General features: G+C 38.0%; 1 protein-coding gene across 2 annotated transcripts in view; it reads left to right on the top strand.

Moving 5' to 3' along the window:
* LOC132262916 (uncharacterized) overlaps nucleotides 1–15,180 on the top strand; it is a 30,129-nt gene that overhangs the window by 4,832 nt on the left and 10,117 nt on the right. For both annotated transcript variants that reach the window (XM_059762409.1, XM_059762408.1), the window contains exons 2-6: nucleotides 3,673–3,891; nucleotides 6,500–7,291; nucleotides 13,526–13,643; nucleotides 13,820–13,986; nucleotides 14,261–14,371. In XM_059762409.1, the coding sequence (XP_059618392.1) occupies nucleotides 3,673–3,891; nucleotides 6,500–7,291; nucleotides 13,526–13,643; nucleotides 13,820–13,986; nucleotides 14,261–14,371 (1,407 nt within the window). The remainder of the gene's footprint in view (nucleotides 1–3,672; nucleotides 3,892–6,499; nucleotides 7,292–13,525; nucleotides 13,644–13,819; nucleotides 13,987–14,260; nucleotides 14,372–15,180) is intronic.

Genomic DNA, 15,180 nt, shown 5'->3' with positions numbered 1-15,180 from the left:
AAATGGGATGAAATGTTGATTTCGCATAACATTTTCAAAAGGAGTTCTCATGAGAGATTTGTTGTTTGTGTTGTGTGGAAGTGAGAGAGCGAGAGAAGAAATAGAAAAAAAAATCTTTGACAATTTGATTGAATTTCTTCTCTCCTTCCGGTGAGGATTTCACTGGTGAATTTTCCAAGGTGTGCGCGCTATATAGTGTAGAGAGAATAAAAGAATGTTGCGTGTCAATTGAATATCCTCCTTTGCATTTTTCACCTCTCCCACCGAGCTCTTTAGCCTGGAGAATGGCTTTTTCATACTCTCGTGCTCTCCACAACAAGGTGTAAATATCTCATGAGGAATCATCGGAATATTTTTCATCATTGTGTCAGTTTCGTGTGAATATTGCATTACTTTTTAACACTATGGGATTAAAGATGGATATATTTTTGGTTCTGTGTGGCATTGAAATATATGGGATTTAATGTGATTAGAAAGGGAAAAAGAAGTGACTCAAAAACAGTATGGCATTGAAGCACAAATTGTACTGAAAATTAGTCTATTTTATGTGTCAAATGGAATGGCAAATTTCAATATGCGATGAAGACTCACGCGTGTGCCAAAGAATTTTGGCGCACTCTATGTTGGCTAATTTCACTAGGAAAGTTCCCGTGAAAATGTGATCTATTATGAATTGATGCAATTGATGTGTTCTCCTTTTTTTCTGGTAATTCTTTAAGGTCTTATAAAATTCAAGTTGTACAGTAAAAGTCTCAGTCGCTCGATGTCTGGTTAGATATTTTCTTGAATCCCTCTCTTTCTCTTGTATATGTATGTCAGCATTTGTGGAATATTGTTTTTTTTTCTCATCTTCTCCACTCGCCAGAGTCTTCGACATTCCCTGGCCACGGAGAGATGAGAAGAATACTAGGAGGAGACGAGTTGGGTGGCGATGAAAGAGGGTGAAATATCATGTCTCCTCTAAATATGGGTGTCAACATGAAAATCTTATTGTTGGGCTGCTGTTGTTAAGCAACTCACACAATTGTGATAATAAAATTGTGTATCAAGTGTGTAACTCCAGTAGGACGGGGGCGGGCATGTAGCGCGGGGGGTTTTGGATGGGAAAATTGCTTGATGTTGGCATGAGAGCCAGGAAAAAAGAGTGTAGAATGGATGCCAGGCATGGAGTACGCAGAGCCGTGGAATTGAAATATAAATTACTAAAGAGTTGTGTATCTTATCAGAGGGATATCTTATAAGAGGCACTTGACTCACAATAATTCACTGATAGCACAATTTTTTTCTGTTGCCATATAAAATGCTTCACATGTGACATTATACGCTGAAGGATTGTAATTCACTCATCCAATGACGGAATTTGTCATCCGGGAATGCGCGCTCGAGAGAGAAAATGAGTGCACGACAGTGTTCGTGGAGATTTTGAGACATTTTCCAAGAGATGATATGCAAAGATAATAAAATTAATAATATATCACTGAATGGGATTGCTCTCGCCTTGGGGAATTATGATGCACACGAGTTGAATATGACGAGAGTGAGAGAGAGAGTGTGTGTGTAGGTTCTTGAAATTGAGAGATTACTGGCTTGCAGTTGTGTGTGGAGAGTGGTGGAGAAAAATAGATATTGCACATGAAGTGTAATCCACTTTTCCACTCAATGCAATTCAGCAATTCGTGTATATGGGTATCATTGATGAAAATATTCTCATGTAGCTGCAAAATTGCCCGTTCAATTCTGTACGGTGTGTGTTTCTGGCAAAAATTTCGCAGCAATACTAGTCACAGAGATGACTGTTTGGCTATTTCACATTTAATTGCTAATTGGTTTCTCTTGAAAATGGATGTTGAATATTTAATTTATGTGATGTTGCGAAGAATGATTGCATTCCATGGTTCTTTTTTTGAAATAATTACAAGTTGTCATTAAACTTCTGCCCACAGGATGTTCTGTATAGTTTGTGGAGTTTGGTTAATAGGTGACTTGTTCTTCCTTCGATGAGAGCGTGTTGAGCGGAAGATTTTCTGAACTTTAGTCGTTATACATACTTTGCATTTCAATCTACAATATTTATATTATATACACATATTAAATATGATGGGACGTGAATGCGAAATTCGAAACTTGTCGTTTTACATTTCATGGAAAATTCCTGCTTCTTTCGTCAAAGTCTTCCTCTCTATCTCTCTCTGTCTCCCTATTTGGTCATTTTCCTCTTATATCCTACCCTTAATGATAATGACCAATGAGTCATTAAGCAATGATTTACTGATTTGCAAGAGTGATGCATATGGGAAATATTTTGAGAAAATTGTATTTGCACACTATCTTTCTTCATCCATGTCACAGATATCTTTTTCTCTAGAGAATTGCGTTGTATGAAAAGGGAAAAAGAGCCTACGGAAAATTCCTATTATGTCTGCAATGTAATAATCGATCTCTCTTTCCTCTCTTGGTAATTGACGGAAAATGTCATCTCTGGCGTATTTATGTGCAATTGCGAATGGCTGAAAGTATCAGCCCTAATTTTGCAATAACAATGTCTATTGAGTTAGTGTCTCTTGGCGAGAGTGAATTGATGTGGCGTACATTTTCATTTCTTAAATGTACACACCAACACACACACACACACACACACACAATACATACACTGAAGAAACGCAGGACGAGGCGACACCAAAAGTGAGGTCAGGAGCATCTGGCGAGGATGAGTGGAGACAAGATGGGTTGTGTGGACTCCTTGCACACTGGAAATGATGAGTGATTTTTTTTGCTCATGCGAACGGAGGGCGGATTGATGGTGAAAGATTATGATGTGAAATCTTGAAATATGATGAATAAATAGTGTCAGAGAACGAGAGAGAGAGAGGGAGACAGAGAATATGCGAAAGATCGCGTAGAGGCAAAAAAACAGATTAAGGTTTGGATGGAGGAAAATTGACGAGATGGACTTTTCACAGAAAATATTCCATTCTCTGTCTCCTTTGCACATTCAGTCATATATACATATTTCTGCTTTTTCCCCATCACACACTGTCTCTCTTCTAAATGACTGTCCCTTTTTCCGCTTTTCCTATTTTCCCTCGTGTGTGTATGTGTGTGAGTGTGTGTGTTGGCCATAAAATTGTAGTTGAGAAAAATGCGTGTGTACATTTGTGACTCTTGTGGTTGAGCGTTGACCAGTGAGATATGGGATTTGATAAGGAAATGAGACACAATGTCACAAAATTCTCCACCATTCGAGAGCACATTGCCGCCGTCTTGACCATTTTCCATGAGAGAGTGGGAAAGGGTGAGTGGAATATGTGTATGTTTTTGGGCTGCGAAAATATTTATTCACATAGTATAATTTCATATTTATATTTACCAAATTGTTTAACAGTCGCCGAGAGACTGTCTCTGGGGCTGAAAGAGTCACATTATCAGTCGCCCCATGTTTTTTTTTATACTCTGTTCGCCTTTGCCCGGAGGAGAAGGGTTTCTCCTCTCGTGACATGATAAGAAGGAATGTGTGTGCGAGTGTGCATGGAGCTGAAATATTTAATGGTTGCGATGCTTTATGGAATTTCCCTTCAATATTCCTGCATATTTGGTCGTGTGCGACATAATTGTGTTGCTTGTTGTGAAGGTGAGACAATGAAAACTGTCCTTTCCACTCCCCCAAACATGCAGCAAGAGGAGGATATAAAGCAAATAATCTGTACTCAACTGTCTACATTGGGCCATCGCATGTAAATGTGGGTCAACCTTTTTCAATAACCTGCACTGTATCGATAAGTGAGTCCATTCAGTGGATGAAAGACGGTGAAATGCTTGAAAAATACAGCAAATTAATGGGGCATCATGTGAGTCAGGAGAACTCATATGTTCTTACCGAATCTGACGTTGAAGGTACACAAAACAATATAAAAATGTTAACATCAAATAGACTTTAAATAAATTTTCACCTTAGCAGTTTTAGTGAAAGAGCTTTCAGATTGCAATAAAGCTCAGAAGAAGATGAAGCAATTAAAATTCCATTTCTGCTTTTAGTTAAAGACCAATTTAGGTGGATTTTCATCCTGAAAGTTGGTCAACTCTATTTAAATTACTTCCTCCTGCTCAGAGACTTTTTGTATAAACATTTTCCACCTTGTTATTTCAACCATTGGAATTTTGTTTGCCCACAAAATCATTTTAGATTTAAACATATTAATTTATTATATAGTATGTGTAGGTGAAGTATATACACTGCAAGAACTTTTCTCCCGTTCTCTTCTTCGACTATGTCGTGCCAAGGTGACTTTAGTGCCGTAAAAAATAATATTTTATACTATTCGCCTGAAGAATGCACCAGACGTAAAATAGCAATTTCATTATTTTTCCGTCTGTCTGGGGAGTGTGGAAAAGCGAAAAGAGAAAAAATACTTTCAGAAGTGGAAGGAATTTCGTATGCTGATGTAACAGCATATGGAAATTCTGAGTTGCATGAAGAAAAATCATGAATGAAAAGCTGAAGAATTTTTGCCTTGAGATTCTCGTCTGCCTTTTATCTCACAGTATTATCTTTATCTCTTTCTTACGTGGCAAAAAATGTACTCCATGCATTTTTAATGAAGTTCAAGTGGTGGCGGATCTAACAAAACAAATGCTCTGAATTTTTTAACAATTTTCCAAACTATTTCATTCAGTACGAGCATGAGAGCAAATAGAGATTATGACTTCAATTGAGCGCCAAGGCGAGTGATTTATTTTTTACGCATAGAAAGTGTCTTTGATGCATTTTTCTCAGAATTTTTCTAGAATATGATATTAATCAGAGGGAAAATCATGTTCCGTTTCCCAGAATTAATACTTGACAAGTTCATAAACAAGTTTTTCAGGGAATTTTGAAAGAAAGGGTGTTTTTCCAAGGCTCTTCAGATAGTAGTTTGTGATAAGATATGTAGGAATATGCCGGAAATTAGACTGATAAAATAAGGTGCTTTATGCTGGAACGGCTAGAACATACAAAATGCCTCGTATTTAGGTGAAGAGATGAGAAAAATATGAGAATGAAAGCCTTGTCTCACTTAGAAAGGCATCCATTAATAAATCATTTAATCTCATTTTTACCATTTTTTTAATTTCATTAGAACTGTGTCATGTGCACCACTCAATTAATTGCACTTTTCTCACATTCCGAGGATTGAAGAAAATAAAATGCTTAAATTTGACGTGATAGAGATGAGAGATAGAATTGATTGACTTCATTTTTCCAAGGAGAGGAAAAATGCAAAAATGTTCACATTATCGCATTTATTACAAAGTTTGTGCCGTGCTTAGCGATAATCCCTGACGTATTTGTCTCTGAAAAACTGTCGTCAAGAGCGACACTCACACGCCTTTTTCTTCACATCTTTGCACCATTATTTATTTTCGTCCTTAAGACATCTATTAATAATTTTAGACGCTGAGGACAAATTCATTCATTCATCCTTTGAGCGCCAGATTTTTCTCATACTCTTTGCTGTGCGGGGATTTTCAATGACATGGAAATGATTTCCATTTCATTGAAAAGAAAAAAATTGTGTGTGAAATTGTGGCAAAAGAGAGGGAGAGAAAAAATGCGATGACGATTTTAAATGGGACGCAAAATTGATTCTCATTTAACACATAATTGCTGTTCAATGGAATTAATTGAATTGAGGAGAGCGTAACGGCAAAAAATTGTTACATGGCGGTGTGCAAATATTATTTTTATTGATCAAAACACAGTGTGACTGGGTGTCCTTTTGAAGTGGCGAACGGATTTAAAATTGCCCCGAGGAACCCCTTTTGTGCATGGTGCGCACAAAAAGTAGTCAGAACAAATATAGTGTGAGTTGGAATGAGTGGGAAATTCTGTATAGCTTTTGTGCTGGAAAATGGAATTTTATGCACTGGAAAGGGGAGGAGGAGAAAATGGGGCGAATTATTGTTAGAAAGTATGCCACAAATTTAGCAATTTAAGGTTTTAATACCAATTTAATAGTATACTTTAAGTTCCACCTATGATGTTTTGTCTGTGTGTGTGTATATTTGAAATACACGATATTAAAGTGTTCCCGGGAAAAGCTTCCTTGTGGAAAATTCAATGAGCGAAAATGTACCGTGTTTAACTTTATGCTCAGTGAGTAATCATAATAAAAAGTTTAGTTAAATTGGAGGCACACATAATATTGCTGAAAGTGTGAAAATAGGTTGATAGAGAAAGAGAGAGAGGAGTCTGGAGGAGAGGAGAATGGGGTGGAAAGTTCTGTGTAGTTTGAAGGCGGCATAAGGAATAATAATAGGAATTGTTGTTGTATAATCTATTATCTAAGTGTAATAGGAAAATTCAAACAATAACTAATTGATGATTTTCTCTCTCTTCACTGCTCTCACTATGCGGTTATTATTTTTGGATGTTATGCTTTTGTGTTGATTGATATGTATGTGTTGTGGAAATGCCCTCTTGCAAACTTGACTTGGGGCGGCGCGCTGTGGTTTGGGTCGGCAGACGGTGAGAACATCCTCCTGGCGACGCTGAGCGTGAGCCAGGCGCAGCCATGGCACGAGGGAAAGTACCAGTGCAATAGAGTCCATCCGAATTCGCACTACTTGAGAGTCGTGGTGAACAGCGGCAGCAATAGGGCGGATTTGCATAGACATCGGCAGCGGGAGCACCATGGGAGGGCGACCACGACGACGATGGTCGCTGAGATTGATGTCGTGGCGTCACAATTGACGTCGTCGAGGCCAGCGACTACAGTGGATCTGGACATTGGGGACGATGGTACCACGAGCGAGATTGGTAATGATGATGTCGACAGTCAAATTGACGCCGGCACGAGCACTACAGGGCGTGAGATGGTCGCTCTGGAGGATGACTTCGAGGGCACTGTGCTGGTGGGGTGGGAGAGCGATGGCGATGGCGACGGCGGAGTAGACGATGATTTAGTGGTTGATATTGAGGATGATGGGGGGAAGGGGGGGAAAATTGAGAAGGAAAATGCTCAAGTCAATGAATTGGCCGACGACAAGAGTGGCGAGTCCGCTGCGGGAGTCAGTGATGACGTGAGTGAGGCGACGGGACATCTTCACTACACGGTGGATGTGGTGGCAGATATTGAGGAATTATCGACGACGAGTGGTGTCAGCGCTCACGGAAGTGAGAGTGATGCCGGGAGACATGGAGTGGATGCAAATGGTGTGGAAATTGACGGTGGAGCGGCAGGAGGCGCACGTGAGACTTTCACAGAAAGCACTGCTCAAAAAGATAAACAACTGGAGAAGCTTGTCGTGAGCAAGGGTGAGAGATTAATCATCATCAAAAGAGCATCTCACACACACACACATATGTATAGAGGGTGGTTTCACTTGGGTATTTTCCGGGTGTGGCTTAAGAAATTGGGGATTGCACGATAGCCAGAAGAGCACAGGTGGGAAAGAGCTTAAAGTTTTAAGGCTTAAACTTTCTGGCAGTGTTTTAGATGAGAATCCCCAATTTTTTCACACTCTATTTCAGTTATTTCTTGCTTTATTTTTCACATGGTGGAAAAAAACTGTGAATCAGGACTTTTAGAGCATATAGAATTTCGGTAGTTTTTATGTGAAATCACCCTGTAAATATTTCTGCGAAACTGAATTGAATTATATTTGAACATTAGTATAAAAAATTCTACATATGTATTTCTCAATAATGCTCCACTCAATGATGGGTGGCTTTTGCAAAGAGACGTCAGATTATACATACATATATTGGAAGAAAAAAATAATGGATTCACAGGAAATATCTCATTTATAGTATAGTGTTTATGAAGTTTTCCTTCCTCTGCCCTGAAGCTTTCTTTTTCTCTTCAACATGATCTGTAAAAGCTGTGTTTTGAATGATACTTTGTGAATTAAGTATTATGTTTTGATAAATTGAGTTACATACAAGTTATTTTCAATTTAGTCCTCTGTATAGTTTCCATGTTTGCCTCTGCTGTGGATATTTTAGCAATTTATTCTCGCCTCTCTTTCGTACTTTGTAACATAATTAATTGTGGTGTGTTTGAAACGTTGTAAGTATATGAAGTCTCTATAGTCAATTTAATCTCGCCACTTGACGAAATTCATATGTTGCCACAAGTCGCTTGAAGTTTTATCAATTTGACGTTGATAGTGACCTCTTTCGATTGATTTTAATTGATTAGAGGGTCGTTCAAAATAGTCATTTCATCACAACATATATTCTCCCCTATCTTTCAAAGACACATCGATAGTCATTGAGAAGTGTCGCCGAAGAGTGAGAGCGAGAGAGAGAGTGTGTGTGTGTTTCCGTGAGAATGAATGTAAAATTATTACGTTCTTGTACTCGTCCTCCAATACTCACTAATCAATCAATCAGTAGCTAATTAATTGATAATGTTCTGTATTAATAAACACCACTGGGTCTGCGTGAGGGCGCGCGACTCTGTGTGGCGTTGAGAAATTGGAGAGCAATGGCGGTACTATGAGAAAGAGTTGAATGTTTGTAGTGCACTGAATTCCTCCGTGGCTGTTTGCCGTCCATTGGATTTAAGTGTGGAATGTTAGACTTGAGAAGAGACATCGACACAAATTCCACTTCATAAACTTGAAGCCAGTTTTACTTTTAATTTATGGATTTTTCTGACTCTCAACCCTCTTCGCCTTGTGTCCGAGACTCGTTCATCAGAGTTAATAGAATAGAACAGTTGGAAAATCCTTCTGTCTCACTTTCTCACTCTGTTTGAATTTATTGATGGGAAATCTAAAGTGGAAATGGATATTTTCCGAATGTGTGTGAGAGAGAGAGAGAGAGTAGGAAAGGCTGGAAAGGGAGAAATGTGATTTTTGTACACTTTAACTTCCTATGACGCCATCGTGAAAAGGGATTGTCGGCATTTTTTCACATTCCACTTTTTTGCTCTGCACTTTTCAATGTTTATGTCTTTTAGAATAGCCGGATTGACTCAAGTGTGAATTTGTGCTGATTTGAAGGGAGATTCTTTTGGAATGTGGCTGAATTTGAAACAGTTATTATAATAATGAATATTGCTTTAGATTTCCTTCATTAAAACTAATGAGATTTCTAATAAACACGAATATATAAATAGTTGCATTGACCTAGAGTATAAGAATCTAGTTTATTTCAAACTTGAACAATTTCTAAATCTGATAAAATTGTGAGAAAACGACTTTAAATAAAACTTCAATTAGGTACACGTAACTATAAAAAGAAAAAAGTGCACAACTTTAAAGTAAAGTCGTTTTTTCTGATTTCGCCAAAGCGTTCATCAGAGAATGAATTGTGCTTTTTCCTCACTATGTTCATTTTTCTATTTTTTTTTCACTGCTTTCTGATTTTTCTTTGTCAAACATTTAAATAATTCAGTGGGTGTGAGAATGTCGCTCACGAATGAGTGCGAGGAGAGGAAGAATTGAATAACTATACTAAGTTTGTCACACGGGGTGTGCGAGGGAGGAATTAAAAGGCAAAAGAGTCCTTTGAACGATGGAATTTTGACAGGAGAGAATGGGTGTTTATGTTGAAAGTTTCCCTTTGTGCGTCTGCTTGAAAAATTCCTCGTGACTTCACTCCGCACTATAGTTTGAGTTTTTCTCCATGTGTGACTCAGAAATTTTGTTGACATGATCTCAAATTTCAGTCTTCAACCCTGCGCTTCTTCTCGAGGGAAAAGTTTACTCAAAGTATAGTTGTCTTAAGTTGTGTGCTGTGCGGGGAAATGGAAAATTTGGAAGGGAAATTGTGGCAGAATGAATCTACACTGATGAATCGAATTGGGTTTTTGGAGAAGGGGTTTTTTCTTTGGATAAATATTGTGTGCACGCTGAGTATGAAATGGCAGAAAGAGAGAGAGAGAGCGCTAGAGGGGATTGAATTGAATTCACAAGATTAAATTGATGAGAAAAAGTTAATGTGTGACCATCAATTGGGGCAAATCGCCTTGACCGATGAAATAGAATTTGGATATAACACAACATAGCGCTCGAGCATGTGGCATTGTGTGGGGATTTTCCCTTTTAGCCACACTTTCTTCGCCTTTTTGGCGCAGTCATGGAAAAGGCCGAAACACAAAACATTCCCCGCATATAAATTATAACACCAAATTTATGTTTTACGCATCATTATTATGTATTTATCCAATTATTGTAATAAATAATAATAATAATACGTGCCGAAACGAGACAGAGAGAGAGAGAGGGGGAGGAGAAAGTGTGCTTGTGGGTGGGCGCAAAGTGGGTGGAAAGTGATGAAAGTATTTATCAATTGGGTGTGTATTGTGTGTTATGTAGTTAAAGGATAATATGATGAGGTAAACTTTCCCAAATAATATCCTCTCTCTCTCTCTCTCTCTCTTTCCTCTGGATCTACCATTTTTTCTGCCTCACACAGCCGCGTGATTATATTTGCGAAATGAGAGACTTTCCAATGGCAAAACCTGTTAATCACTCACACATTAATTTTATCCAGATATGTGCATATGCTGTGGAATTTGTTGTGTTGTTGCCTCGCAGGGGGTGGAAAAACATTTATACGTATGTGCGTTAAATGGCAAAAGAGAGAAAGTTTCGCATGGCTTGAACTCACCCAAAAAACAGTTACAGGGTAGTGTTGTTGGACAGGACACGTGAAAAAAGAGCGAAAGAGACAGAAGAGACAGTTGGGTGCGTGCTAACATGATGACGCGATTTAATGAATTAAATTCACTTACATACTCATATGTTATATGCTTTAGTTGGGTGGAAAGTTTGCTACACAAATCCCTCTTTCATGTGGGCATTCCTAATGACAACTCATCCAATTACCATGGGCTAATCCTGTGCGATGATGGGCAACAAAGTAACCAATTTCTCTGCATATAATGTCGCTCAATATGTCTTTGATTTCCCATTCAGCTCAGCCAAAATGAATCACCTGCAGGTTTTATTGGTTCTCCTCCGCCTCGTGGCGACAATGTTGGGGATTTATACATCACACGTGTCGCCTCAAAGTGCAATTGTCGAGAGTGCAAAGCTCTCATTTGAAGATTGCCCATGTGATGTCCTCATGTGTGGTGTTGAATGTCAAACATTGTGTCGTGTGCATATTTATATATTTTATTGAAAATACAATGAAATGACGTCAAATGACAGTTATTAGAATTTCACTTGTGACAACACAATATTGCTTAACTTTTGTGTGTTCTGCAAAGAAATGTATTTTATCTAGTCTGCGGTTTATTAGTGACATTATTTTAAGATCACAATTTGTTCTTTGGCATGAGAAGATGAGACTCTGGCTGAAGTAAATTAATCGATGTGGAAATTAATAGACGCTTCCGACAAGTGCTTTCAGCACTCACCGAAATTCCCCACGCCCCAAACTTCTGGGTGCTGAACAGTGAACGAGGGAAAAATGCTTGTATGATGAACTGAGGGAAAATTTTGTTGGCTTTTATAACTATTTATAATCGTTAAAGTTCATTTCATGATAGTTATTGTTGCTTTGAGGGCGAGCATATAAAGTAAGCGAGAGAGAAAGACAGTATGTAGAAAATGCTACACGAAGGAAGAATAGAGAAAAGCTATTTGAGGTACAAATTTCCAAATATTCTCTCTGTGTGTGACGCGATGCGTTGTTCTTGTGCCAGGATGATGTTTGATTTTTGCTCGATTTAAAAATATTATCTTACAGAAAGAAAGACAAGACTGAGAGAACGAGTGAATGTGCTTAGAATGTTGATGAATTCTTAGTTATATATGTGTGTGTGTGTGTGAGTGTGAGTTTTTTGCAGTGGAAAATTTTCTACGATAAATGAATTCTTCTTTGTCTGCCACTGTGAAGTTCTTCTTAATTTAAATCACATCCATAGAATATAAGGACTTTTGAGGAATATTAATTGATTACACTGAGAGAAAAAAGAAGTATCTTTTCTTCTGCATGAGTTTCATTTTACAGTCAAGCTGTTCGACTCTCTTTCAATTATTGTTGATTGGAAAAGCGTGTTTTTTTCCTTGCATTTTAGTCTGACTCTCCTAAAAATACACCCATTTTTTCTCACAATGAGTCTCTTTTTTCTCTCTGCCTTTGGCATTTATATGTGTTTCTGTCTGGGGCTCCCACTTCAATTATAATCATAATTGCATTTCGCCATATATTTCACTCGTCCGCATAAACGTTTTCTTATTGACTTTGCGGGCGGAGTGAATTTTGTGACCAACAATAAGCACTTTACCTGCGATGTGTTCATTCAACTCTAGTGGCGAGTGGAGAGACACGGATTTATATGACGGCTAAAGTAATTTATTGTCTCTGGAGGTGCATTCTTTTTGCTGTGCTCCTTTTCGTTGATTTTTAGATGCTATTCTCATTGCATAGTTTGTATTAGAGCCACTCTTTGCTTCTTCGCCTTTTTCGTTAGCAGTTTGATTCGGAGTTTTTAGTGTGGGCTTGAGAAGGAGATCCTTTAGCATACAGCGCAATAAAGTTGCAATGATACACGGAAACCACAAGATCATAGACGATATCTATCGAATAATTTAACCATTTTGCTTGTACATTTTGACGTCTGATTGCTGCGAAGCATTTATCAAAACTATTGTTCTATGAAATTAATTATTTCCTTCATAGGTGAAATACTGATGAACAGTTGATTGAGTTGCAGAGACCTTCTGTAGAATGTTGTGTTGTGCATTCGATGCTACAGTGCGCTGTGTGCATCTATTTACACCTTTTAATCTTGCCCTCCCGCTGCCACGAAGCCAAATAATTGATTTTCTCTCTATCGCGCGCGCTTGATATTATTTTCCTCCAGAGAAAAGTGCGTGTCAATTGAAAATTCTCATGCGAATGCAATAATAATAGATTGCATCGGTATTGACCTGATTTGTCTTAAAATGAAATTGATTACTGGGTTTTCTTGTGCGTTCGGTGGCGCACATCAGTGGTCTGTGGGTGACGACATTTGTGTGTTGGTTGGGAATGGGTAAATCACAATAATTAGCTGGTGGATCTACACTGTGGTATTATCTTGGCTGGCTGTGGATGAGGAATAACTGGCAGTGAATGAGGCAAAGTGTGGATAGGAGGAAGAAAAGCGTGGGATGATGTGTATATAGTGGGGAGATTTTGTGAGAGAATGTGTGATTCTCTTCCATGCAGAGACTCCATAAAAATCATTATAGACAGCCCACAAAGTTACTTTTCCCTCTTTATTCAGTTCTCCTCTAAATACTCTTTGTAAAATAGATATATATATTTTTTTAATAGCTTTTGGTGTGAAATATTTGCAGATTTTTCTTCGACAAGTTTCTTGTCTTTATTGATAGACTATGCCAGCATTTGTTTCAATAAGCGCTAAATTAGGCAATTCTTTCTCTTTTATTGTCCTTTTTCTACTATTATTGAATTTACATATATTGCGAAACTTTCCTATCCTGGTTTTCCCTATTCAAAATATAATTCCTTTGTGTGTTATTAAGAAAAATTTTATTGTTGTACTAACAATTTTCTCTGTCTTCTATTCTCCACTTTCAGGTGATGTTCTAGTTCCAAATTACGATCATACAGAAGCTAAATTAAAAGTATTTGAAATAAGACATCCACTGGTACTGTTCTGCAATGTAACAGAGGCAGGAAACCACGAACTTCAATGGTGAGTTGAGAAGAAGAAGAAAAAAAAGAATGAAAACTAAACTGCAGAGAGATGTAATAATAAAAAAAGCTCCCTTGCGCGCTTTTTTGTTGAAGAGAACCCAATATTGTGGTACTTTTATTAATGTATTCTCTCTCTCTCTCTTCTCCCGCAAATCCCAATGTGGACATTTTCAGGTCTAGAAACGGCACCAGTGTGGAAAATGTGGCGGAATTAAAGGGCAGATACACGATACTTAAGTCTGAATATAAACTCGTGATTGATCGAACCCAGGAATCCGATGCTGGATTGTATACGTGTAGCCTCCCGCATTTAGCACAAAGTAAAGATATAAATGTAGTCGGTAAGTGTAAAGAAAGGTGAAATCCATAAAGATGTACAGCTAATGGGTGCACAGAGAAATTGTATAGTTTGATTTTACAACTACTTTTCACTCTCAATGAGGATACTTAATGTGAGCACATTTGAGTCCCTTTTTCACTCTCCTCTCATGTGTGTAAATGAGGCGTAGTTGTAAAGTGCTCCAGCGTGTGTTTCTCTGAGCTTCATTGGCAAGTTCGGTGATGGAGGTCTTGCTGTAGTTCTAACCGAGTTGTTTTCTCTTGTTATTTTTGCAGCAAATGTCTACGTTAAATTACCATCTAATATGGCTGTAATTGAGGGAGAAAAATTACAAATTCAGTGTATAGTCGTTGGAACGAATCCAGAAATTAATTGGACAATTCTCGGTGAGTGTGAATTAAAGTGAACACGATTAAGAGACAGACAGAGGATGCGTAAAGTGTGTATCAACAATAAATCTTGAAGTTTGCAAATTATAAACTTCATCTTAATATCTGCGCTCCTCTGGCAGCGTGAACGTCATCGTTTTGGCTGCTTAGCATGCACACAAAGAATTGTTGATAGAGACCACGCGTTTAGTTTATGCGTTAATTATTCATATGGCAATTTGTATTTTGTTGAAAGGGGTGATAAAAGCGCATAAATGAGCACGATGGATTTTACTTAATAGTTCACCATGTCCTCTTAACACTCTCACTCTTGCTCACGATGATTTATTGGCGCGACGTAAATACGAGAGAGTGAGACAGAGGCTCTGAAATGAGTGAATTGCTGAATAAATATGAGTAACTTTGGGCTGCTTGAGAAGCACAATAAAAATCTGTTATTGCCTGTGTCGCGCAGTGTCTCTTGCTGTTTTGGAAACATGACACTAAAAATATGAGTCATTGAATACATATTTTCTGTTTCTATGTGCCTCTTTGTGTTGTATGGGAGTGAAAAGCCCCGTCATGTAGTGTTAATTTAATTTTAGCTTTACTCCATAATTTTCTTCTACATATTTACACAAAGAATATGACAATAATCCGAATAAGCGCAATTAATGTATGTGTGTGTGTATGGAAGTCCTTAATGGTTATAAATGTATGAAGGCGAAGGTGGGCCATGTTGAACATGAAATCAAAAATTAATTAGGGGAATGCCCATGTTATAATCACGTGTAAGTGACGGAAATTGGGAATTTCAACTTCATACT

The sequence above is a fragment of the Phlebotomus argentipes genome, unplaced genomic scaffold (genome assembly GCF_947086385.1).
Source record: "Phlebotomus argentipes unplaced genomic scaffold, Phlebotomus argentipes genome assembly contig_15, whole genome shotgun sequence".
Lineage (NCBI taxonomy): Eukaryota > Metazoa > Arthropoda > Insecta > Diptera > Psychodidae > Phlebotomus > Phlebotomus argentipes.
Note: the sequence above shows the minus strand (reverse complement) of the source record. Positions and strands in the feature narration are given on the sequence as shown.